The sequence below is a fragment of the Saimiri boliviensis genome, chromosome 14 (genome assembly GCF_048565385.1).
Source record: "Saimiri boliviensis isolate mSaiBol1 chromosome 14, mSaiBol1.pri, whole genome shotgun sequence".
Lineage (NCBI taxonomy): Eukaryota > Metazoa > Chordata > Mammalia > Primates > Cebidae > Saimiri > Saimiri boliviensis.
Genome location: NC_133462.1, coordinates 31,036,287 through 31,058,468, shown reverse-complemented (window position 1 = coordinate 31,058,468; position 22,182 = coordinate 31,036,287). Strand labels below are relative to the sequence as shown.

The window sequence follows — 22,182 nt, the reverse complement described above, 5'->3', positions numbered from 1 at the left end:
CGTTTATCCTGCATCAGCCAGATAAGGGGGCTTCAGCCGCTGATGCCCACCCACCCACCGTACACTCAGCACCGAGGGTGGGACAGTGAGCCCTGACGGTGGTTAGCAGATGCCAACTACTGCCTCAGGCATGGCCAAGTGACTGCTGTCGGGGGCGGTGAGGGGTGCCCCTGTCCCTAGGCTAACTGGCGGGCTCCTAACCACCAATGCTTCCATATTCACAGCAAAGCACCACAGAGTCCCAGCATCACCAGCATGGCAGTCAAGATAGGATCTTACGGCGGGGTGGGGCTCCTGGACCGTGACCGACGTCTCCTTCCCGGGGAGTACGACTTGGACCGGGACCGCGACTGGGACCGGGAACGGCTTCTGGAGGAGCGCGACCTGCTCCGGCTTCTGCAGGGAAGAGTGTCCACGTGTCGGCAGCAGCCAGGCGCTGTGGGGAGGCCGCAGGAAGAGGCCCTGGGCACTGCCCTCCCGAGGCGGCCTCCGCCTACCTGGATCTGGAGCGGGAGTAGGAGCGGGAGCAGGAGCGCGACCTGGACCTTGAGTACGAGCCTGACGACTTGGAGGATCTCGAGTTGGAGCGGGAGGAAGAACGCCCTCGGCTCTTGGATCTGCTCCGAGACCTTGAGGGTCCGCTGCGGGGAGAGGCCTGATGATCGGGTGCCCGGGGGGCCTGTCTGCCTGTGGCCTGGACCCGGCCCACCCTGACCCTCAGGTTCCTGGAAGACCCCAGATGCAGGGGGTCTGGCGTGGATACGACACCACAGCCGCAGCAATGGTATTAAACAGTATGGCTGAACTTGCTGCTGTGTTCATTCAGGCCTTGTGGAAAACAGCGCCCCACAGGCACAGGCCGTGTGAGGGGCCCGCTGTGAGCCTACCCATCATCACAGGCTGTGGGCCCTGGCTGCCCGGCCACAGCAGGCGCCTGCAGCTTTACCTGTTCCTCTTCTCCTGGCCTTTCCTCCGCCGGGCCCGCATTTTTGCTCGGAAGAACTCATAGAGACCGTTCTGCTCCCAGCCTTCACTGCAAGACATGATATCCCGTGTGAGCACACGACGCCCATGCGCAGGGCGCTCGTGAAAAAGTCATCAGGAGTGAACCCGCAGAACCCTTGAGAGTACGTGGCCCTGTGGCCAGGGGCCAGGCCCTCTCCCTCTTGCCTGCAGGACACGCTCGCCCTGGGGACGGGGCTCCGACCACGGGCGCAGAGGCCCTTGGCTCAGCGTTCCCATGGGCCCGTCCTCCTGCAGGCCAGGGGCTCCTCTGCTGCCCATGCCCTTGCCACCTGGCTGTTCTGCTGACATGGTGGGCACCTGTGGTCCGTGGCACTGGGGAACAGGAGCCCTGATTCACGGGCGGACATGCCTGCTGCTTCTCAGACGTGCCCTGCGCCGCACCTGCCATACTTTCTCCTGCTCATGTGTCTCCATTAAAACCACCTTCGCTGAAGGCCAGGTGTGTGTTGTGCCTGTGACACAAACTTGTCACTCGGGGTAGGGGGTGGTTCCCTCCTGCAGGACAGCCACATTTTTCTAGCCTGGGCAGGAGGTGGCTGGGAGCGGGAGAGAGGCCTCCTCCCTCCTCCTCCCTCCCCACCAACCCAGGCCTCATACCTGTTCCTGGGTCTGTCGTGGGACGGGGGGCTGTAGAAGGCCTCCACCGCGGCCAGCAGCCTCTCGCTGGGCGGCATTGGGGGAGGGAGGCGGATGTCTTTAGGGTCCAAAGGCTTGTATTCATGGTCTTCCAGCTGTAGCAGAGAACCCAGCTGTCACCGTGCCTGGGCGGGGCCCCCTCAGTCCCACCCACAGTGCGAAAGGAGTAGGGTCAGTGTCAGGGGTGTCCTGGGCACCAGAGGTCCTTATCCGTCCCTCTTGGGGAACCCCTCTCTCTCGCAGGACTTCAGCCACACCAACCATGGAAGGTCACAGCTGCTCTGAGGCTGATGACAGTCACAGGGTTCTCTTCAGAAAACCACCCACAGGAGACATGGTCTCCAAACTCAGGTGACATGAATAACCCCGGTTTATTCACAGACACGAGGTAGGCCCCTCCATTGGAACACTCTCGGCCGCAGCCCTGGAGCCTGCTGGCCTGCCCGGCTTGTCTGGGCCCCCTGCTTGCAGCTCTCCCTGCTGCCCATGGCTCCATGAAGCCTGCCTGGACTTCCAGGTGGACGTCTGAGAGGGGGTAGGAAGTGGCAGTGACCAGCATCCCCTTGGAGCCCCCCAGCCCCGGCCCCGGCCCCTACTCGCCTTACCTCCTCTTGCCCTATGCTCCGGCCACCCCACAGTGGTGCCAGCTGATGCCAGCCCTGCCCGGCTACTCCAGGGCCACCCCCTCCCTGTGTGCCTGACAGCCACAGCTCACAGGTGGCTCCTCCTGAGACATCCCCTCCAGCCCTGGGACAAGGTGGCTTCTGAGGGCCTAGACCAAGAGGGACGAAGGGAGTACTTGTGCCTCACAGCCCAACCGACCCCGAGTAGCTGCAGCTCCCTGTGGCAGGGACAGGGGAGGCAGGGCAGGCACGGCATCACTCACGGCCACACCGTGCAACTCAGGTTTAGACCCCTCCCACTGACTGATCAGGGTCCCCGGTGAGTGGGAGATGAGGAAGAGGTGCCCCAGAAGGCACCTGGTCCCATGTGTTCATTTCTCATGGGAGAAACGGGACAGCAGGGTGAACGTGCTCAGCTTGGAGCCTGCCGAGGGGCATTACCTTCACGAGGGGGGCCATCAACCCGGCAGGGAGATCGAAGTAGGGCACGTTGGGGACCAGGCTGGGGTCGTCATGGTTGATGTGGGGCGGGCCCTGTCGCCGCATGTGGGGGGGCTGCCCGTTGAAGCCGTGGGGAGGAGGGCCAAAGTCAGGGTGCTGGGGCCCGGCCCAGGGCGGGTGCTCATTGATGCCAGGATGAGGCATGCGGTGGCCAGGGTGGTGGTGAGGGGGCCCCATTTCTGCAAAACAGAGATTGTCTCAGGAACGCAGGCCAGTCGGATCTCCCAGGTGACACGTGCTAGAGGGGCGGGGCTCAGTGAGGGGCCAGGAGGCCAGCCCCTCCTGGGAGCCTGCCCAGCACCTCTCACTGCTCAAGGCCAGGCAGTGAGGCAGGGAGGAGCCGGGCTCCAACAGGCACAGCCAAGGAAGCCTGAGGCTGAGAGAAGAGAACCACAAAAGCTGAAAACTGCAATGTGACGGCCAAGCTGTGACCTCCGAATTCACACACTGAAGTCCACCCCTCAGCAGCTCAGGACGGGACTGTCTTTGGAGAATGGGACTTTCAAGACACATGAGTTAAAATGAAGTCATGGTGGTGGGCCCTCAGCCAATGTGACTAGTGTCCTTCTAAGAAGAGATTCAGACACAGACACGTAGAGAGAAGCCGGTCACCTATGAGCCAAGGAGATAGGAAGACACTAACCTGAACCTGCCACACCACAACCTCGAACCTCCAGCCCCCAGATCCTTAAGACCATACATTCTAACTGTTTAAGCCGCCCAGGCTGCGGGACTTTATGGTGTCAGCCCAAGCCATAAATAAAAGCAAGAAATGTGCCAAGCAGCCTCCAAGCTGCACTTATCACCAGAAATGTATGTAAAGGCAGACGGGCAGGCGCAGTGGCTCACGCCTGTAATCCCAGCACTTTAAGAGGCCAAGGCGAGTGCATCACTTGAGGCCGGAGTTTCAGGTCAGCCTGCCAATATGGGGAAACCCGGCCTCTACTAAAAACACAAAAATTAGCTGAGTGTGATGGCGGACGCCCGTAATCCTGGCTACTCAGGAGGCTGAGGTGGAAGAATCACTTGAACCCAGGAGGAGGAGGCCGTAGTGAACAGAGATTACACCATGCACTCTACCTAGGGTGACAGAGTGAGACTCAGTCTCAATCAAACAAAAAAAAACAACAAAAGCAGCACTAAAAGACTACAAATAAATAAAATTTTTAAAAGATACTGGGCTTGGTGGCTCACACCTGTGGACCCAGCTACTCCAAAGACTGAAATGGGATGATTGCTTGAGCTAGAGCTTGAGATTAGCCTGGCCAACATAGCAAGACCCCATCTCTATTTAAAATAAAATTAAGGGCCAGGCGCGGTGGCTCACGCCTGTAATCCTAGCACTTTGGGAGGCCAAGGTGGGTAGATCACCTGAGGTCAGGAGTTCAAGACCAGCCTGGCCATCATGCTGAAACCCCATCTTAAAAAAAAATAAAGACAGAAAAAAATAAAAATGTTTTAAAAAGAAACTCAACAAAACTATTTTGTTTTTGAGCCAAGGTCTGTCGCCCAGGGTGGAGTATAGTGGCGTGATCATGGCTCACCGTAACCTCAGCCTTCTGAGCAGCTGGGACCATAAGCACCAGACACCACATGACTTTTTCTTTTTTTGAGACAGAATCTTGCTCTGATGCAGGCTGGAGTGCAGTGGTGTGATCTCAGCTCACTGCACCTCTGCCTCCCAGGTTCAAGCAATTCTCCTGCCTCAGTCTCCTGAGTAGCTGGGATTACAGGTGCAGGCTAATTTTTGTATTTTTAGTAGAGACAAGGTTTCACCACGTTGGTTAGGCTAGTCTCAAACTCCTGACCTCCTGATCCGCCTGCCTTGGCCTCTCAAAGTGCTGGCATTACAGGTGTGAGTCACCGCGCCAGGAAAACTGATGCAAAAAGCAAGCAGCAGCAGAAAGCAGCCCCACCTTGCCCTTGCCATGCCCACCCACGGCCAGAACCTTTTTCCTGTCAGATGTCTCATCTGCAGAGGGGCAGATGGTGCCCGCAGCTCCTGGCGCGGCTGAGGAGGGGATGGGAGTAGCCACCTCTGTGGCCAGCCCAGCCTAATCAGTGCGGCAAGGCTGAGTCTGTGTCCCACTTCCCGAGAACCTGGCTGGGCTCCTCCAACGTCCCGCGACCCTTTGCCTGTCCCCGAGCACTGATACTCGGGAGCACGCCAGGGCCACAAACAGCCCCACCAGCCTGCCCGTGGGCCTCTCCGCCCGGCCCTCCCCGTGCCCATGCACTCACCGGCAGGGAAGTCCCCCTGGGGGTAGTCGAAGCGATGGGGATAGGGTGGCCGCTCAAAGGGGTGCCGCGGCGGGAAGTCGTCCTGCATGAAGCGGGGCGGGAAGCGGTTGAAGTTGTGGGGGTGTGGAGGCTGGTTGAACTGTGGGTGCTGCTGGTGGGGTGGGAAGGGCCCCCGAAAGTGCGGGGGTCGCTGCATGCGGAAGGGCGGCTCGCGCTGGCCCCCGCCCCAGGGCGGCTGCTCGTGCTGGCTGTTCCAGGGGCCCTCGAACTGGCTGTTCCAGGCCGGGTCGGGCTGGTTGTTCCAGGGCGCGTCGCGCTGACCGTTCCAGCCGGGGTCGCCACGCTGCTCGCCCCACATGCCCTCGTGGCTGTTGTTCCAGGGCGGGCAGTGGGGCGGGCCGCCCTGGTGGTGCGGATAGGGCGGCTGCTCTGGCGGCTGCAAGGCAAAGCAAGGGCGTTAGCTCTGCACGGTCTGGGCCCAGCACCAGTGGCTCGGTGGCATCACAGCACTGCCCCAGACCATGGAGGTACTGCCCCGGGCTGTCGGGGCGCTGCTGAGGCCTGCAGGGATGCGGGGCACCTGCCCTGGGCTGGAGCCACATGCTGCTGCAAAGTGACCAGACCCCCAACCGCTGCACCCCCATCTCAGTCCCGGGGCTCCTTCTGGCCACTGGGGCACGCTGCACCCGCACACAGGCCGCGCATGTCACGAGGCGCTCCCCGCTCCCACTGCCAAACGCCAGCTCCCTCGCCCATTGGGGATGGTACAGAGGCACAGCTGGTACCACTTCTCAAAGCACCGCAGGTACCTACAGGGGGACTCACTCCCCCTCTCCCCAAAAGCCATCTCCTGGGGTCACCTCCCAGATACACTGCTGCCCACACACCCTTGACTTGGGGTCTGCTTCTGGGAAACCTCAAACCAGGCCAGCATCTTCCTATAGATTTCAGACGAGGCTCCAACCTCACCAGCTCTTGCGCTGGAGACGTAAAGCTGGGAGGGCAAGCTCCAGTTGGGGCTGGGGCGGGGAGGAGCACACAGGCCAAGAAGGCCGCTGTCTGTGCTCACAGGGGTAGCTGTGCTGACCCCCACTAAGGGGAGGCTGGCCCAGGCTGCCACTCTCCAGGCTTCCAAGACAAGCCAGAGGGCCAGATACCAAATATCAGGAACTACTTGCTTTTCTTTTTCTTAAATTTGAGACGGAGTCTGGCTCTGTTGCCCAGGCTGGAGCTCAGTGGCGCCATCTCGTCTCACTGCAACCTTCACCTCCTGGGTTCAAGCAATTCTCCTGCCTCAACCTCTCTAGTAGCTGGGATTACAGACGCCCATCACCACGCTTGGCTAATTTTTGTATTTTTAGTAGAGGCGTGGTTTTGCCATGTTGGCCAGGATGGTCTCAAACTTCTGACCTCAAATGATCCACCCACCTCAGCCTCCCAAAATGCTGGGACCGCAAGCATCAGCCTGTGTGCCCAGCCTTGTTTTTTTCTTTTTTCGTTTTTTGAGACGGAGTCTCACTCTATTGCCCAGGCTGGAGTGCAGTGGTGCAATCTCAGCTCACTGCAACCATCGCCTCCCAGGTTCAAGCGATTCTCCTGCCTCAGCCTCCTGAGTAGCTGGGATTACAAGCATGCACCACCACGCCCAGCTAATTTTTGTATTTTCAGTAGAGACGGGGTTTCACCTTGTTGGTCAGGGTGGTCTTCAACTCTCAACTTCAGGTTATCTGCCCATCTCAGCCTTTTTTTTTTTTTTTTTTTTTTTAGAGACAGGGTCTCACTTCACTCTGTCACCCAGGCTGCAGTGCAGTGGCATGACCATAGCTCAATGAAGCCTGGAACTCATGGCTGTGTAGCTGGGCCTCCAGATGTAGACCACCATGCCAGCTTACTTATTTTTATTCTTTGTAGAGATAGAGTCTTGCTTTGTTGCCCAGGATGGTCCTAAACTCCTAGCCCCAAGCAGTCTTCCTGCCTCGAGAAATCACTTCTCAACGTGTAAGATGCCACAGGCCAAGTCAAGCACAGCAGGCTGCACTACAGAATGCACTACTGGCCCAGCGGGGACCCTCAATGAGCGGTGTGCCCACTGTCCCGAGCCCAACCATCTGGTCTGTGAAAAGAAGAATGAGCCTGGGGACACTAAGAGCCTCTGATTCCACATCCACAAAACAGGGACGGGAACTGCTCCCCCAGCAGAGGGTACCTGAAAAACGGCTACCACCATCTGGCTCCCAGCCAGCACTCGTAGGTGGAAGCTCTTTATGGGGGTGTCCAGTCTTTTGTGAAGTTCAATTTCATGTCCTGAAGCTGGGGGTGGGAGGGCTCAAGCCACTACCACGAAGTCTCAGTCCAGAGCCAGTCTCCTTGCCATCCTTACCCCGGTCCCTGTGGCTAGGGAGTCCTCCCTCACCAGCTCCTGCTCTAGAGTCTTAAAGACAGGAGGGTCCTCCCTCACCGGGAAGGCCACACTACAAAGCCAACCAGGCCCCATGGTCAAGGGGGAAAGTGGTGCTGGGAGGGCCCGGGGCTGTGCCTCAGTGCTCTAAGTAGACTCAGCATGCTCCAGGGCGTTTCCCAGCCATGCTGTGCCTTGGCCCAGGGGTTGCCTGACCCCGAGCAATGCTACATCTGAGGCCTCCCAGGAGCCAGGTACCTGACACTTCTGACCTCCCCTTTCCTTACAAAAGCCTTGTTCTTTCCAGGATGACAAAACGCTGACACTCAGCTAGCTGAACCTGTTCAAGGACAGGAAACATGACATTCTCCGTACCTCACTCCCCTGCACCTGCAGGAAAATAGGGATCTATACTACAGAGAACCCAAATCACCAAAGCTCTGGGAAGAGACGTGAAGACCTGTCACTCCACCTGTCCCGGAGCCACAGAAGACAGGGCTATCTATCACTAACCCAGCATAAGCTCCGCCACAGAATATCCCTTGGGTTCTCCAGAGAGCCACTGAATGGCCACCAGTGAGGAGGCCACCCCATCAGGCCAAGTGTGCCCCATCTGCTCCCACCCCAGGTTCCACTTAATACCTGCTGCTGGCCCCAAGGAGCCACAGGGTGAGGCTGGTCAAACCAAGGGGGTTTGTTTGGCGGGATCTGGTCGTGTGGCCCAGGGCCCCGGGGGCCGGCGGCTGCAGGATCCTGGACCCCTCCTGTGGCTTCATACTCTGAAGAGCCGGGCATCTGGATGGGAGGCTTGCTGTCATCTAAGTCAGGTGATAAGCAGTTAGAGCAAGCCTGGCAGCAGCAGGAGAGGCTGTCTTCTCTCCACACTGCCCCAGAGCCAACCAGGCGATGGCTTTCAGTATGCAGTGAATTATCGCTTCAGGACCCCACTACAACCGTGACCATCACTGGCCTCCAGGAAGGGGATGGGGAGAGGGGAAGTTCTGACCTTAAAACATGACACCCATGTGCCCCTTTCACAGCTTTACCATAAACATGCCTCACTTATGCCTGCTTGTGTGCTGAGGAATTTCTATTCACACTGAATTTCATTAGACATCTTTTCTGTATCTAACAAAAAGGTCATTTCCCCACAATCTATTACTAGGTTTTCTATCCTATACCATCCTCATATTCCTGGAACAAATCTTCCTCGGTCAGAATTTAATTTGAAAATCAACAGCCGGGCACAGTGGCTCACGTCTGTAATCCCAGCACTTTGGGAGGCCGATGCAGGAACATCACAAAGTTGGGAGCTCAAGACCAGCCTGGTCAATATGGTGAACACAACTCTACTAAAAATACAAAAAATTAGCCAGGTGTGCTGGTAGGCGACTGTAATCCCAGCTACTCGGGAGGCTGAGGCAGAAGAATCGCTTAAACCTGGGAGGCAGAGATTTCAGTGAGCTGAGATCGTGTACAGACTGGGCAACAGAGCAAGACTCTGTCTCAAAAAAAATAAAAATAAAAAAATAAAGAAAATCCTTTGTTAGATCTGCTAAGATTTTCTTCAGTATTTGTGTGTCTTTTTTAGAAGTAACACTAGATTATATTTTCTTTTTGAGACAGAGTCTTGCTTTGTCACCCAGGCTGGAGTACAGTGCTTTAACTATGGCTCACTGCAGCCTGATTTCACTGGCTCAAGGGATCCTCCCACCTCACCTCCAAGTAGCGGGGACGACAGGCGAGCACCATTTTTGTATTTTTAGTAGAGACGGGGGTTTCACCATTACCCAGGCTGGTCTCACACTCCTGGGCTCAAACAATCTGCCTGCCTCAGCCTCCCAAAGTGCTGGGATTACAAATGTGAGCCACTGTACCCGGCCGATTGGATTTTCAATCCGTGCACTGTCCCTCTGTCTGACACAATAGTTACCCTTGTGTAATAGTCCTGTGAATGATCTGGGTACCCTTTCTCTATTCTGTGCTCTGGGAACAGGAAACAGATCTTCTGCTGTTCAGGAATGGGGCAGTTGGAGTTTTACTCTAAAGTCACCTGGCTAGTGCTTGTAAATGGATGAAAGCCTCCACCTAGGAACAGGTGGGGACAGTGGAGGGTGGCAGGGTGCTTTCTGACTACACTCAAGAGCCCAGCCTCTGGGGGCTGTCTCCTGGGGGTGGGGACTGAGGGAGTCCCGTACCAGGCTGGGTGGTAGGTGGGATGGCAGGGGCAGGTGCTGGGGCCGGGGGTGGGGCAGGCGGCGGGGGCGTGGCCTTGACTTCAGCCTCCATCTGCGGCATCTGGAGTTGCTGCTGTTGCTGCTGCTGCTGCTGCTGCTGCTGCTGTGCCAAGCTGGTGACGAACTCCTCGTGCTGCGTCTTCAGGGTCTGGATCTGCTGCTGGAATGCCAGCTGTACTGGCTGGACCACTGACGAGTACTCGTTGATGAGGGTGGCCTGGGAGAAAGAAGAGTACCCGCTGCTCAGGACGCAGCCTTGGGGCTCGCTGCCTGGCACCAGAGGACAAAGGCCCGGAAGACGGCAGAGACTGGGGACCTGGGACAGGCGGACAGGGAACTGCTGCATAAAATGACTAACACAGTCGGGACAATCAGTGTGCATTGGGATCTGGCCAGAGATTTGGGGACGAGGATATTCACTGCAGCATGGTTTACGACTCCCCGATAACCCGAATGAGCAATGACAGCCGTGTCCTGGCCACCACGTGGCTGCTAAGCACACGCTACCCACCAACGTTCTAGGACACGCTCATAGGCTCTGCCTGCCACTCGCCATGTGGCTCTCAGCAAGAGGGGCTGCCGCATCCTAGGCCACTCCTGGGCTTCCTCATGCAGGAACATGCTGACCACCAGAGCAAATGGGCCACGTGCAGTGACTCCGAAAAGTGTGCCAGCAAAGTCAGGGAGACACACCTAAGGCATGGGGCTGGGAAATGTCACCTGGGACTCTGGTCACCATCCACTGGCTACTCCCAGCACAGGCAGGGGACACAGGCTTTCTGGCTTCTGGGACCTGCTGGGGTGGCAGCTGCCGTCCCCACACTCGCAAGCCCTCCTGGGGCACCTTCCCCAGCTCTAGGGTGAGGCATGGGCGGCCAGCTGACACTCACCTGATACTGGCCAAGCCCCAGGGCTGGGCTCTGTAGCTGCTGAATGATGGAGTCATCAAAGTAGCCATTTTTCTCCCAGAGCTGCAGGAGCTGAAGGTGGGAGGGGGAGACGCTGGGTCAGCGGGGAAGAGGGAGGCCTGCGTGTACTGGTCCCATCCATCCACCCCTGGCCCAGGGCCCACGCACCCGGGCTATCTTCTGCTGCTTGTCTTCCTCCACGGCCAGGAAGCTGGTGCAGTAGATGGGCACTACGACCTTCTGCAGGGCGGCCAGCAGCTCCCGGGCCTGCTTGCGCTGGCTGTGAGGGAGAGACTTTCCGCGCGTCAGGGCCCTGGGGCGGGACCCGGCCACGCGCCCGTTACCATCACGGCTCCAGCCTCAGCGCCCTCTGCCTTCTCGGGAATCGGGCCCCCAACCCGGCGGGGGCGATGGCTGGGCTCCCAGGAGAGCTGTGCTGGTGCCTGGGCTCAAGGAAGGGACAGACAGAGAACAGCAAGCGGGGGAGGGGAAAATGTGGCTTGGGGCCATTGCGAGCAGAGCCTTTCAGTCCTGTCCCCTTGTTAGGAAATAATCTTCCCTCTTTCCCTCATGGGCGCTGTGGATGAAGGGACTTGGGGCCTGAGAGAGCCCCTGCCTGTGTGCAATGGGCAGGACGGGGCTGCTGCAGAGTTGGGGTCTTCTGCTCGTTATTTGCTAGGCACAAGGAAACCCTGGTCCAGGCCAGGCCTCTGGGAGGAGTAGCGAGGAAGCCCAGTCCCTCAGACACCTAGAACGCTTTAGAAGAGTGGCTGGATGCCCTACGGGCAAGGTACCAGGCCCATGTCCTCTCAGATCCCCTGTGCAGCGCTGCACGGGACACTGTGCATACTTGGCCTGTGAGGCCCCTGCAGCTATGCAGGGAGGTGGCTGCCCCCAGGGAGGGATGTGGGACAGGAGGGGAGCAGCTGGAAGCCCCTCAACCCCAGCTGGCTGCAGGGAGCTCAGGGAGCAAGGGCCTGGGCCGGGCAGCTGGGAGGACGGGTGAGCAGCACTTGGCTTCAGACAGAGTGGAGCTAGAGAAGCATTTGGCTGGAGAATGCGGGAAACCGCACGTCTGTGCCAGGCGCCCGACTCAAGAGGCAGGGAGAAGCGGAGGCAGGAGAAGGGACAGAAGGGCAGAAGCGGTGCGGAGCCACAACTCACTTCACAGCAGGAGAGAAATGGGACCGAGGCGGGGAGCGAAGACGCACTCAGGCAGTGCTGCATGTGGCAGACGGGGCAAGATGGCTGCTCAGGGAAGACGAAGCTGGGAACCGGGTCCCTAACCAAGCCACCTGGCAGCCTGGCCCAATGCAGAAGCACACGAGGTGCCCAGCCAAGAATGCTCCCCATTAGGCTCACTAGCAATGCTTGTCTCCTCTTGGCCAAAGGCCCGGGCTTCCATTTTTTTTTTCTTTGTGCTAACCTTTGTGAGAAGGGCCTCAGTGGCCCTGCAGAAGAAACACCTGCCCAGCCTGGGGGAGGGTGGAGACAGCCACAGCAGGAAGGGGTGGGGGCTGGGTGGGGACAGAGCGTCAGCCTGAGTCAGGGCTGGAGATGGGGACCCCACAGGAGGATCCCGATGGCTGAGCAAAGTCAGGTGACCGTGTGCGTGCGCGTGCAAATCAGTGACGGGGCCAGAGACAGGCTAAAAAGGCCGTGGCCGAGAAGGCAACAAGCAGGTGCCAAGAAGCTGCTCCAGGAGAGCAAGGAGCACAGGAACGGTGGCCTCGAGGAGACAGTAATGTGACAAGTGAGGATGGGGCCTAGGGGAGAGGACAGGGCATGTGGCAAAAGTGCATGGGCTGCCTAGACCAACTGAGTCCTGCAGACAGAAGCCTGGTGGCTCAGAGGCCCCACCTGGCCTTTCTGGACAAGTGCCCCCCAGTCTTGGGACAGGCCAAGCCAAGCTACTGATTGGAGCAAGCGGCCACCCACGTGGGGGCAAGGAGGAGCTCGCGGCAGTGGGCACGGGGCGGCGGTGCTCACCAGTGGTGCAGCACGTCGTTGATCAGGTAGATGAGGTGCAGCCGCAGCTCGAAGTGTGCCCCGTCAGCTGTGATGCGGTTCCGGAGGTGGCCGGCCATCAGCTCGCAGTGCGGCGGGGACTTGGCATTGCTGAACATCCAGTTCTTCCCAGCCTGCAACCCCCGAGCCGACGAGTGAGCAGGGCTACACTCCCCCAGGTACCCGCTGCACCCAAGTGCATCACCATCAGCCCAGGGAAGGGCACACGGTGAAGGTGGGGGGCACAGGGTCCCAAAGCCTCAGGAGGTGCTCAAGGCGGGAGGGAAAGGCACCCACTGGAGCAGCCCTTAGCCCGGACTGGCTTCAGGGTGCCCTGCCTCAGGGAGGGACCAGTGGGATGCAGGGCTCTGGAACCCCTGCCCTCACCGAGATGGCGTCCTTGGTGCACGTGTCGATGATGGGCTGCAGCAGGTTGTCAAACTCGTTCATGTCCAGCTGGGTCTCCTCCAGGAGCTTCTGCATCTGCTGCTCCACCGCGTGGGCCACGGCTGCTGTCACTTGCTCCTGGGGGGGTCAGTAGGGTCGAGAGCACAAGAGGATGGACCCACAGCCTGAGCCTCCTTGCCTGGCCCAGCAGGGGTGGGACGGGGACATGGTGGGGATGCCTGTACGCTGGGCCGCGCTGGCCAATGGCTCCCTTGCTTGCCCCCAACATGAGGAGATTCTCTCTCATGCCCGCATGAGTCTGTGACAGTCCCTCCTGGAGTAGGCAGGCCACTGCCAGGACACACCAGGAGACAATGCCTGCTCTCCAGACAACCGAGGAAAACACTGCAGCCCAGAGGAACAAACCACCTCTGCAAACCAACTCAACAAAAAACAGAAAGGCAGGTGCAGTGGCTCACGCCTGGAATCCCAGCATGTTGGGAGGCTGAGGTGGGAGGACCACTTCAGCCCAGGAGTTCCAGACCAGCTGGGCAACGTAGCGAGACCTTAGCTCTATAAAAAATAATAATACAAGGCTGGGCGCGGTGGCTCACGCCTGTAATCCCAGCACTTTGGGAGGCAGAGGCGGGTGGATCACGAGGTCAAGAGATCAAGACCATCTCGGTCACATGCTGAAACCCCGTCTCTACTAAAAATACAAAAAATTAGCTGGGCATGGTGGCGCGTGCCTGTAATCCCAGCTACTCAGAGGAGACTGAGGCAGGAGAATTGCCTGAACCCGGGAGGCGGAGGTTGCGGTGAGCCGAGATCGCGCCATTGCACTCCAGCCTGGGTAACAAGAGCGAAACTCCGTCTCAAAAAAAAAAAAAAAAAAAAAAAACCAAATTAGTCCAGCATAGTAGTATGTGCCTGTTTCCAACTACTTGGGAGGCTGCGGTGGGAGCATCACTGGAGCCCAGGAGTTCAAGGTTACAGTGAGCTGTGATTGTGCTACTGCACTCCAGCCTGAGTGAGAGCAAGACCTTGTCTCTAACAAAACAAAAACAAAAAACAAGAAAAATGAGGGATGGTGTGAAGAGGCAGTAGGGAGGACACACCCATGGCCTCTAGTAAAGCAAGAAGGGGCAATCTCACACCTCATCGGGAAATGCAGGTTCAAGTGTGACTGGTAAAAATGGAGCTGCTGTGAGTACCAGTGGTTAAGCTGAGGGCTGGTCAGACCAACCTCCCAGTCCATGATGAGCTCTAGGCAGAAGTTGAGGGTGAGCATTCTGGAACTTTCTTTTTTCTCCTCTTCTGAGGTGGAGTGTTACTCTGTCACTCAGCCTGGAGTGCAGGGGCACAATCATGGCTCTCTGTAACCTCCACCTCTTGGGTTCAAGCAATTCTCCAAAGTAGCTGGGACTACAGGCACCCACCACTGCACCCGGCTAATTTTTGTACTTTTAGTAGAGATGGGGTTTCAACATATTGGCCAGGCTGGTGCTGAACTCCTGAACTTGTGATTCGCCCACCTCAGCCTCCCAAAGTGCTGGCATTACAGGTGTGAGCCACTTCGCCCAGCTGGAACTTACTGAGAGCAATATTTCAGTGTGATTTTACGCCCTGAACCTCGTACTAAGTGCAGGGCTGGCACTTTGGAGGTTTGCTATGTTTTTTTCCCCCCAAGACTGAGTCTTGCTTTGTCACCCAGGCTGAAGTGCAGTGGTGCGATCTCAGCTCACTGCAACCTCTGCCTCTGAGTTCAAGCGATTCTCCAGCCTCAGTCTCCCGAGTAGCTGGGATTACAGGCATGTGCCATCGCGCCCAGCTAATTTTTGTATTCTTAGTAGAGATGGGGTTTTGCCATTTTGGCCAAGCTGGTCTCGAACTCCTGACCTCAGGTGATCTGCCTGCCTTGGCCTCTGAAAGTGCTGGAATTAAAGGTGTGAGCCACCATGCCCAGCCAATGCACCTGTATTCTATTTGGCAAAAATTGTTGCACCAGGAGAAAAGGGTCTTTCTGGCTGGATGGATCACCTGAGGTCAGGAGTTTGAGACCAGCCTGGCCAACACGGTGAAAACCCACCTCTACTAAAAATAGAAAAATTAGCCAAGTGTGGTGGTGCACACCTGTAATCCCAACTACTCAGGAGGCTGAGGCAGGAGAATTGCTTGACCCCAGGAGATGGAGGCTGCAGTGAGCTGAGACGGCGCCAGTGCACTCCAGCCTGGGTGACAGAACAAGACTCCATCTTAAAAAAAAATAAAAAAGGGTCCTTCCCCAACCAACAACTCCAGGTGACGACCTAGTTACTGCGTGGTGGGACCAATGGCAGGCACTGGAGGCCATCTGGCCAAAGCCGTCAGGGAGCTTCAAGGTGCGCACGTGACCCACAGTCCCACTCAGAGGCACCCATCCCAGGGTGATGGGTGTACGCAGGTCCAGTGGCTTCACTGAGATGAGAAACAGCCTCTGTGTCTGGTGTCAGGGCTCGGGGTGACAGTGGCTGGCACACACCTAGTCCTGCGTGACCAGGTGGGCCCCATCCTCAGTGGCACCTGTTATTCATTCCCATGGGCACACAGAAAAAGAGGCACAGGGGAGTGGTGGGTGCCTGGCTGAATGGGGGGCAGGCCTGTACCTGTCTCAGCGCCAGCAGGTGCTGCTCCTGCTGCTGGAGGTTCCACTGGCTCTGCTGGATGAGCTCGTCCATGGACGGTGCGCCCTGGGCGGGCGGGATGGGCGCAGCAGGGGCCAGTGGGGGCTGCGGCAGGGGCGGCATGGTGGCAGCTGGCTCCAGCTCCGGGGTCTGCTGCTTGCAGATGACTGGAGGGAGAGGAGGAGGGGGCCCCCATGAGGACATGGATGGGGGTCCAGGTGTCCCCTTGGCCACCTCTTAGCCACAGGGCCCCCCACTCCCCAGGGACTCACCATCCATGAGGGCTTGTGCACAGCCAGGTGCCCACGCAGGCCCAGCTCCTCTCTCTTAGACCTGGCCATCCCCTCACAGGACCCCAGCCCTGGCCTTCCACCTTTGGGTTGTCCCCTCCTCGGGGAACCTAGAAAGTCCCTTAGCCCCTCTTTTGCCAGCACCGTCCAGTCCTTCCCCAGTGTCCTTCCGGTGCAAGCTAAGCCTGAGCCTGCCCACCTCCTTACCCGCCAAGGCCCCACCTGATGCCAGCCTCAGCACCTCTCAGTCCCGACCACCTTGGCCACTTGCCGACCTCTGCCACTGTCCCCCAATCCACCCACTGATTGTCATGACATCGCAGCCACCAGGCCTCTGCACATCGGCCAGAAAGCCACAAAGCTGCACCCTGAGTGCACGTTGCACCCCACCCCCCGCACCTGCCCTACCCTGCTTCTACTGACTTTTTTTTTTTTTTTAAAGAGACGGGGTCGGCCGGGCGCGGTGGCTCAAGCCTGTAATCCCAGCACTTTGGGAGGCCGAGGCGGGTGGATCACAAGGTCGAGAGATCGAGACCATCCTGGTCAACATGGTGAAACCCCGTCTCTACTAAAAATACAAAAAATTAGCTGGGCGTGGTGGCGCGTGCCTGTAATCCCAGCTACTCAGGAGGCTGAGGCAGGAGAATTGCCTGAGCCCAGGAGGCGGAGGTTGCGGTGAGCCGAGATCGCGCCATTGCACTCCAGCCTGGGTAACAAAAGCGAAACTCCGTCTCAAAAAAAAAAAAAAAAAAAAAAAAAAAAAAAAAGAGACGGGGTCTTGCTATGTTGCCCACACTGGAGTACAGTGGCTGTTCACAGGTGTGATACCACTACTGATCAGCATGGGAGTTTTGACCTGCTCCGTTTCTGACCTGGGCTGGTTCACCCCTCCTTAGGCAACCTGGTTTCCCGCTCCCGGGAGGTTAGCATATTAATGCCGAACTTAGGGGGGACACCTGATCCGCATAGCCCACTACAGCCCAGAACTCCTGGACTCAAGACATCCTCCAGCCTCAGCCACCCGAGTAGCTGGGACTACAGGCATGCGCCACCGCATCTGGCCCTTCTACTGACTCTCTTTCCTTTTCCAGCCTTTGGGTGACCCTCAGCATTCAAGGCTGCATCCAGTTGGAGGCAGCAGTGAGAGACACCCATTCTGCCAGCAGGAGCCTGGGTCACGGTGGGTGCAGATCCCAACTCCAGCCAGATGGGGCGGGTGGTGAGGTCTCTAAAGAAGGGACCCTCCTCATAAGGAAGCCCTGGACAAGATGCCCCGCCTCCCTCTCTGTCTTGGGGCTGCACGGTCTGAATGTGACCATGTACCCCTGGCGCCCTCCTGAGCCTCTTGGACAAAGCCAAAGATAAGGGAGGTGGGGCAGAGGGTGGAAGGTGTCGCCCACAGCCCCTCACTGGGCGCTCAAGTCAAGTCTTAGGGCTATGCCGTCCAGTTTGCGCACGCATGAGCGCCCTACAGGATGAACCCTGACTTTTTTTTTTTTTTTTTTTTTTTGAATCTCGCTCTGTTGCCCAGGCTGGAGTGCAGTGGCTCAGTCTCAGCTCACTGCCACCTCTGCCTCCTGGGTTCAAGCGATTCTCCTGCCTCAGCCTCCCAAGAGGAGGCTGTGCCACCATGAAACCCCATCTCTACTAAAAATACAAAAATCAGCCAGGCATGTGCTGCCACACCTGGCTAATTTTTGTATTTTTAGTAGAGATGGGGTTTCCCCATGTTGGCCAGGCTGGTCTCAAACTTCTCCTGACCTTGTGATCTGCCCACCTTGGCCTCGGAAGTGCTGGGATTACAAGTGTGAGCTACTGCACCCTGCTGACCCGACTTCTGCACTGAATCCCACCCCACCCATTGCACCGGGGACGCTGCTTCAGGGCATTTCTTCTCTCTTTTTTCCAATTCCTCCCTCTTTACAGACCTTTTGCCAGGCATGATGGCTCACGCCTGTAATCCCAGCACTTTGGGAGGCTGAGGCGGGTGGATCACCTGAGGTCAGGAGTTCAAGACCAGTTTGGCCAACATGGTGAAACCCTGTCTCTATACTAAGGCGGCAAAAAATCAGGCAGGTGTGGTGGTGGGTGCCGGTAATCCCAGCTACTTGAGAGGCTGAGGCAAGAGAATCACTTGAGCCCAGAAGGTGGAGGTTGCAGTGAGCTGAGATGGCGCCACTGCACTTCAGCCTGGGTGACAGAGTGAGAGACTCTGTCTCAAACACACACACACGCACGTCAGAATATTCTGGGTTGAAACCTCTCCCTTCACCCCATGACCCTCTCTAAATGACTTCTCAGCCAAGATTTACTCTAGATCTTCACCTCCCCTTTATCTCAGCCTGGCACCTGCCTGCCACTCCCCGCCCCAGGCAGCTGAGGACACCCTCACAAGCCCCTGCCGCCGGGCCTTGTTTCCACTGGCCTCTATGTGGACGCCCCTCAGTCCCTTCCTCCTCCTCCTTTACCAACCTCTCTCCTGTCGGACCTTTAGATGCTGGGGTACACAGCCAGTGTTCCAAGCCCGTCCTCTGCTCTATGCAACCCCCAGGGGGATATGAGCTAGTCACTCCTGCGGCTGCGACTGCCACCTGCATGGCCTGATTCCTAAATCCATCATCTCCATTCCGGATTCTGCAAACTCTGTCCCGCTGGGTTTCCACAGGGCCTGTGCTTCCTCTTGCCCCATGCACCGATGTCCCTTTCTGTGCTCCCCACACCACGGCTGGCACCACCACCCACCCAGAAATCCAGGCCAGAAGGCGCCATGTGTCTCCCACTGATGAGCCACAAGGTGTGAAGACAGCGTCCTAGACCATGCTCCACTCAGTCTGTGTCACTGCTGCCACCACCACAGCTCTGCTGTCACCCACATCACCCCAGAACCAGTCTTCCTGCGTCATGTCCCACCCCTCTACCTCTTTTCCACAAGGCATTCACAGTACTGCCACTTAAGGAATGGTCTCTGGGCGACCCGGAGGTGACAGTTGGTTACGGAACCAGCAAGTGAGTATTTCCAACCCTTTCTAGCAATGTGACAGTTCACGGTCCACATTGTTACTGTGCTTTGCAAAAGTTTTGGTCAAGGACAGGTTAGAAACTTAAAAAAAAAACAAAACCCCAAAACTGGTCCTTCACCACAGAGTTCGAGAAGCTCCATTCTAGAAGAGCTGAAGCCCAGTCTTCAAGGAGCGGGGTGCAGGGCTGCCTGTGCTGTAGCTAACCCAGCCTCAGAACACGGACCAAAACCCTCCACGCGTCTCCCCCACGCTTCCAGGATACACTCCCAACTCCCTCACAAGCAAAACCCCCAACTCCTCCCCAAGCCAAGCCCCCGACTCTGTACCCTCACCTCTAGCGACTCCAAGAACCCCTTCTACTCTGGGCTTTAGCCACCTTGAGCTCTGGGTTCCTCATTCCCTCCAGGGGCTCCTTCCTCAGCCTGAAACCCTCTCTCTTCGTTTTCACTTGGCCAACCCCAACATACCCTTCAGAAGTAGCCAAGATATCATCACCACCAGAAAGCACTTCCTGGCCTCAGTCTTCTGGGCTATAAGCACCGTCTCCTTCCCTATAATGGCACCAACTTTCAAGTGGCCCCGATTTTTGACCTCCAGTGTGGGAAGGGTGGAAGTGCCCCCCGCAGAAAGGGAAAGCAGCCCTCGGCTCACAGTCATCCAAGCCAAAGTCTGATCTGAGGTGCCTTCCTCCCCTGCTCATCGTGCCATCAGGTCATCAATATCCACCTGGTGCCCAAGTTCAGGGATTCTACCCCTTCACCCGACCTGTTCGCCATGCTCACTCCCTCAGACTCAACCCTCTGACTTAATTCAGACCCTACCATGTCTCATCTGAGCAACTGCCCTGTTCCTTCCCCTGCAGGCCTCACTGGTCCCCAGGCTGGCCCCTTTAGCCTGTTCTCCACCACTGGCCACACAAACCCAATCCACTCCCTCCCTTGCTTAAAACTCTTTTGTGGCTTCCTGATGCCTTTAGAAATGGTTTTAAACTTGCTGTGCTGGGGCTAAGGAAGGACTGCACTAGAGACACACAGCACAAACAAGATTTTGCTTACAATTTCAGGCAGCTCATCTCCCCCTGCTCACCCCACCCCAAATCTCAAACCTAAACACGCATCAGAAAACCTCCTGGATTGAGTGAGAAAACCCAAACTTTCCCCTGGCACTTAACACTCCAGATCAAACTCTTCCCCCACACAATCACATTCTTTTCTTTTTTTTTTTTTTCTTTTTGAGATAAGAGTCTCACTCTGTCGCCCAGGCGTGAGTGCAGTGGCACAACCTCTGCCTCCCAGGTTCAAGCAATTCTCCTGTCTCAGCCTCCTGAGTAGTTAGGACTACAGGCTACCACCACCATGCCCAGCTAATTTCTGTATTTTTAGTAGAGACGAGGTTTTACTGTGTTTGTACAAGACACTGCACCTGTGTAATGTCCTACTTTGTCAGCCTTTCAAGCCTTTTTTTTTTTTTTTTGATGGAGCCTCCCTCTGTCTCCCAGGCTGGAGTGCTAAGGCACAATCTTAGCTCACTGCAACCTCCGCCTCCAAGGTCCAATCCATTCTCCAGCCTCCTAAGTATCTGGGACTACAGGTGCCCACCACCATGCCCAGCTAATCTTTTTTTTTTTTTTTTTTTTTTGTATTTTTAGTAAAGACAGGGTTTCAGCATGTTGGCGAAGCTGGTCTTGAACTCCTGATCTCAAGTAATCTGCCCGCCTCGGCCTCCCAAAGTACTGGGATTACAGGCGTGAGCCACTGCACCTGGCCTCCTTTCAAGCTTTTTAATCGAACACCGACTATGTGTTACGTATTTAAGCACAATGACCTACAGACAAAGGTCTGTTTGGCCTCGGGGAGCATGTAGTTCAGGGGACAACCACCTCTCAACGTTCTTCTACCTGGCAAACTCCTACTATTCATTTAAACAATGTATCTAAAGACTGGGGGTTGGGTACTGAACATGACAGATGTGATACCTGTCCTGAGCAGCCACAACACCTGGTGACTATCCATTATTCAAAGGCCAGCTCTGCTTCCTAACCTCACCCTAACCTTTTTGAGAGAAGGACTGGAATCCTGTAGCCCAACTGAACGAACATTGATAAACACTTGCCAAGAACTAAAACTCAGAGGGATAATTCTTTTGGATTTGTGCTGCAGGAATCTGAAATGCACAAAAGCCTTGCTGGACCCACAGAGAGCCCGCAAAGGTGGGTGGACAGTGCCTGCCTGTCCCATGGGTTCCCAACCGGCCTCTATTCTTTCCTCCCTAGAAAACACTCCAATAATCCCGCTACTCCTGCTGATCGCAGTCCTCAGTCTGCAAAGCAACAGCAACATCCCTGATCCAGAGCCCAGGAGGATCGATAACCTCGTTGTTCTCCATTACAGTCGGACCCGGCAGCCGCTCTGTGCAAGGCCGTGGGAACAGCGGAACAGGAATCGTGGGGACCGAGCTGCTCCACTTCAGAGAGAGTAAACGACCCGAACGAAAGAAGAGGTTTGTGGCAGAGCCCGGACTGGAATCCGAGAAAGGAAGCGCTCGATGAGGCGGCCTGAGTGCCGGAAGAAACTTACGCTGCTGCTGCTCCAGCGCCAGCTTGCACTTGTAGTAACTGTAGAACTCGCCTCCGAACAGAAACGAGAATTTGGGGTTGTCCTTCTGCTTCTCCATCGTCATCTTCTCAAACTCGGGCCCATTGCGAGCCACGAACTGGGCGAGCTTGTCGATGACATTTCGAAGCTCCTGGTCTGGAGGACGGAGAAAAGGCCACGCGGGGCGGCGTGAGCGAGGAATGCCCAAGGCCAGGGACCCTAGCGCCCCAGCCCCGGTCCGCCGTGCCTGGGACCCCGAGGGTGGGTCCCGAAGAGGCCGCCCGTGTACGGGTCCCGATAGGGACCACACGCTCGCCGGGAATGCGGGGACCCACGGGTGAGGCCGCAGGCTAAGCCGCGAGCCCGAGCCCCGCCCCCTCCCAGACCCGGGGACCCTGGGAGGCGGGACCGGCCAACAGGAGGTTCCAGGGAGAGAGAAACGGTCTCTCAGCCGGTCTGCGTCTCACCATCGGGGGGCAGCGGCATCTCCATGGCTCCGGCCGCGGGGAACGTCCTCCGCGCCTCACGATCGACCACCAGCGCCGTCTGCGGAAGCCGGCCGGAAGTGGCGCGAGAGAGCCGTTTACAGCGGGCTTCTAAGGCTGCTTCCGCTCGCCACTTACGGCCGTCGCTGGGAAACTCCGGAAGTGA

General features: G+C 57.2%; 2 protein-coding genes across 5 annotated transcripts in view; one reads left to right on the top strand and one right to left on the bottom strand.

Annotated features, from left to right (window-relative positions):
- Positions 1-311, top strand: part of C14H19orf44 (chromosome 14 C19orf44 homolog) — a 26,092-nt gene extending 25,781 nt beyond the window's left edge. For all 3 annotated transcript variants that reach the window (XM_039465607.2, XM_074384441.1, XM_074384442.1), the window contains one exon: positions 225-311. The gene's annotated coding sequence lies outside the window, so the exon portion shown is untranslated. The remainder of the gene's footprint in view (positions 1-224) is intronic.
- The window catches only part of CHERP (calcium homeostasis endoplasmic reticulum protein), a 24,030-nt gene extending 1,848 nt beyond the window's left edge, over positions 1-22,182 (bottom strand). Inside the window, exons 1-15 of one of the 2 annotated variants that reach the window (XM_003942254.4) lie at positions 21,999-22,182; positions 21,514-21,687; positions 15,610-15,794; positions 12,965-13,102; positions 12,560-12,711; positions 10,739-10,883; positions 10,553-10,642; positions 9,624-9,879; positions 8,068-8,243; positions 5,028-5,463; positions 2,727-2,965; positions 1,624-1,757; positions 947-1,033; positions 498-641; positions 280-396 (exon numbers count right to left, since the gene is read on the bottom strand). In XM_003942254.4, the coding sequence (XP_003942303.1) occupies positions 280-396; positions 498-641; positions 947-1,033; positions 1,624-1,757; positions 2,727-2,965; positions 5,028-5,463; positions 8,068-8,243; positions 9,624-9,879; positions 10,553-10,642; positions 10,739-10,883; positions 12,560-12,711; positions 12,965-13,102; positions 15,610-15,794; positions 21,514-21,687; positions 21,999-22,023 (2,498 nt within the window). In that variant the 5' untranslated portion in view covers positions 22,024-22,182. The remainder of the gene's footprint in view (positions 1-279; positions 397-497; positions 642-946; positions 1,034-1,623; positions 1,758-2,726; positions 2,966-5,027; positions 5,464-8,067; positions 8,244-9,623; positions 9,880-10,552; positions 10,643-10,738; positions 10,884-12,559; positions 12,712-12,964; positions 13,103-15,609; positions 15,795-21,513; positions 21,688-21,998) is intronic. The other variant, XM_003942253.4, reaches the window with a different exon arrangement.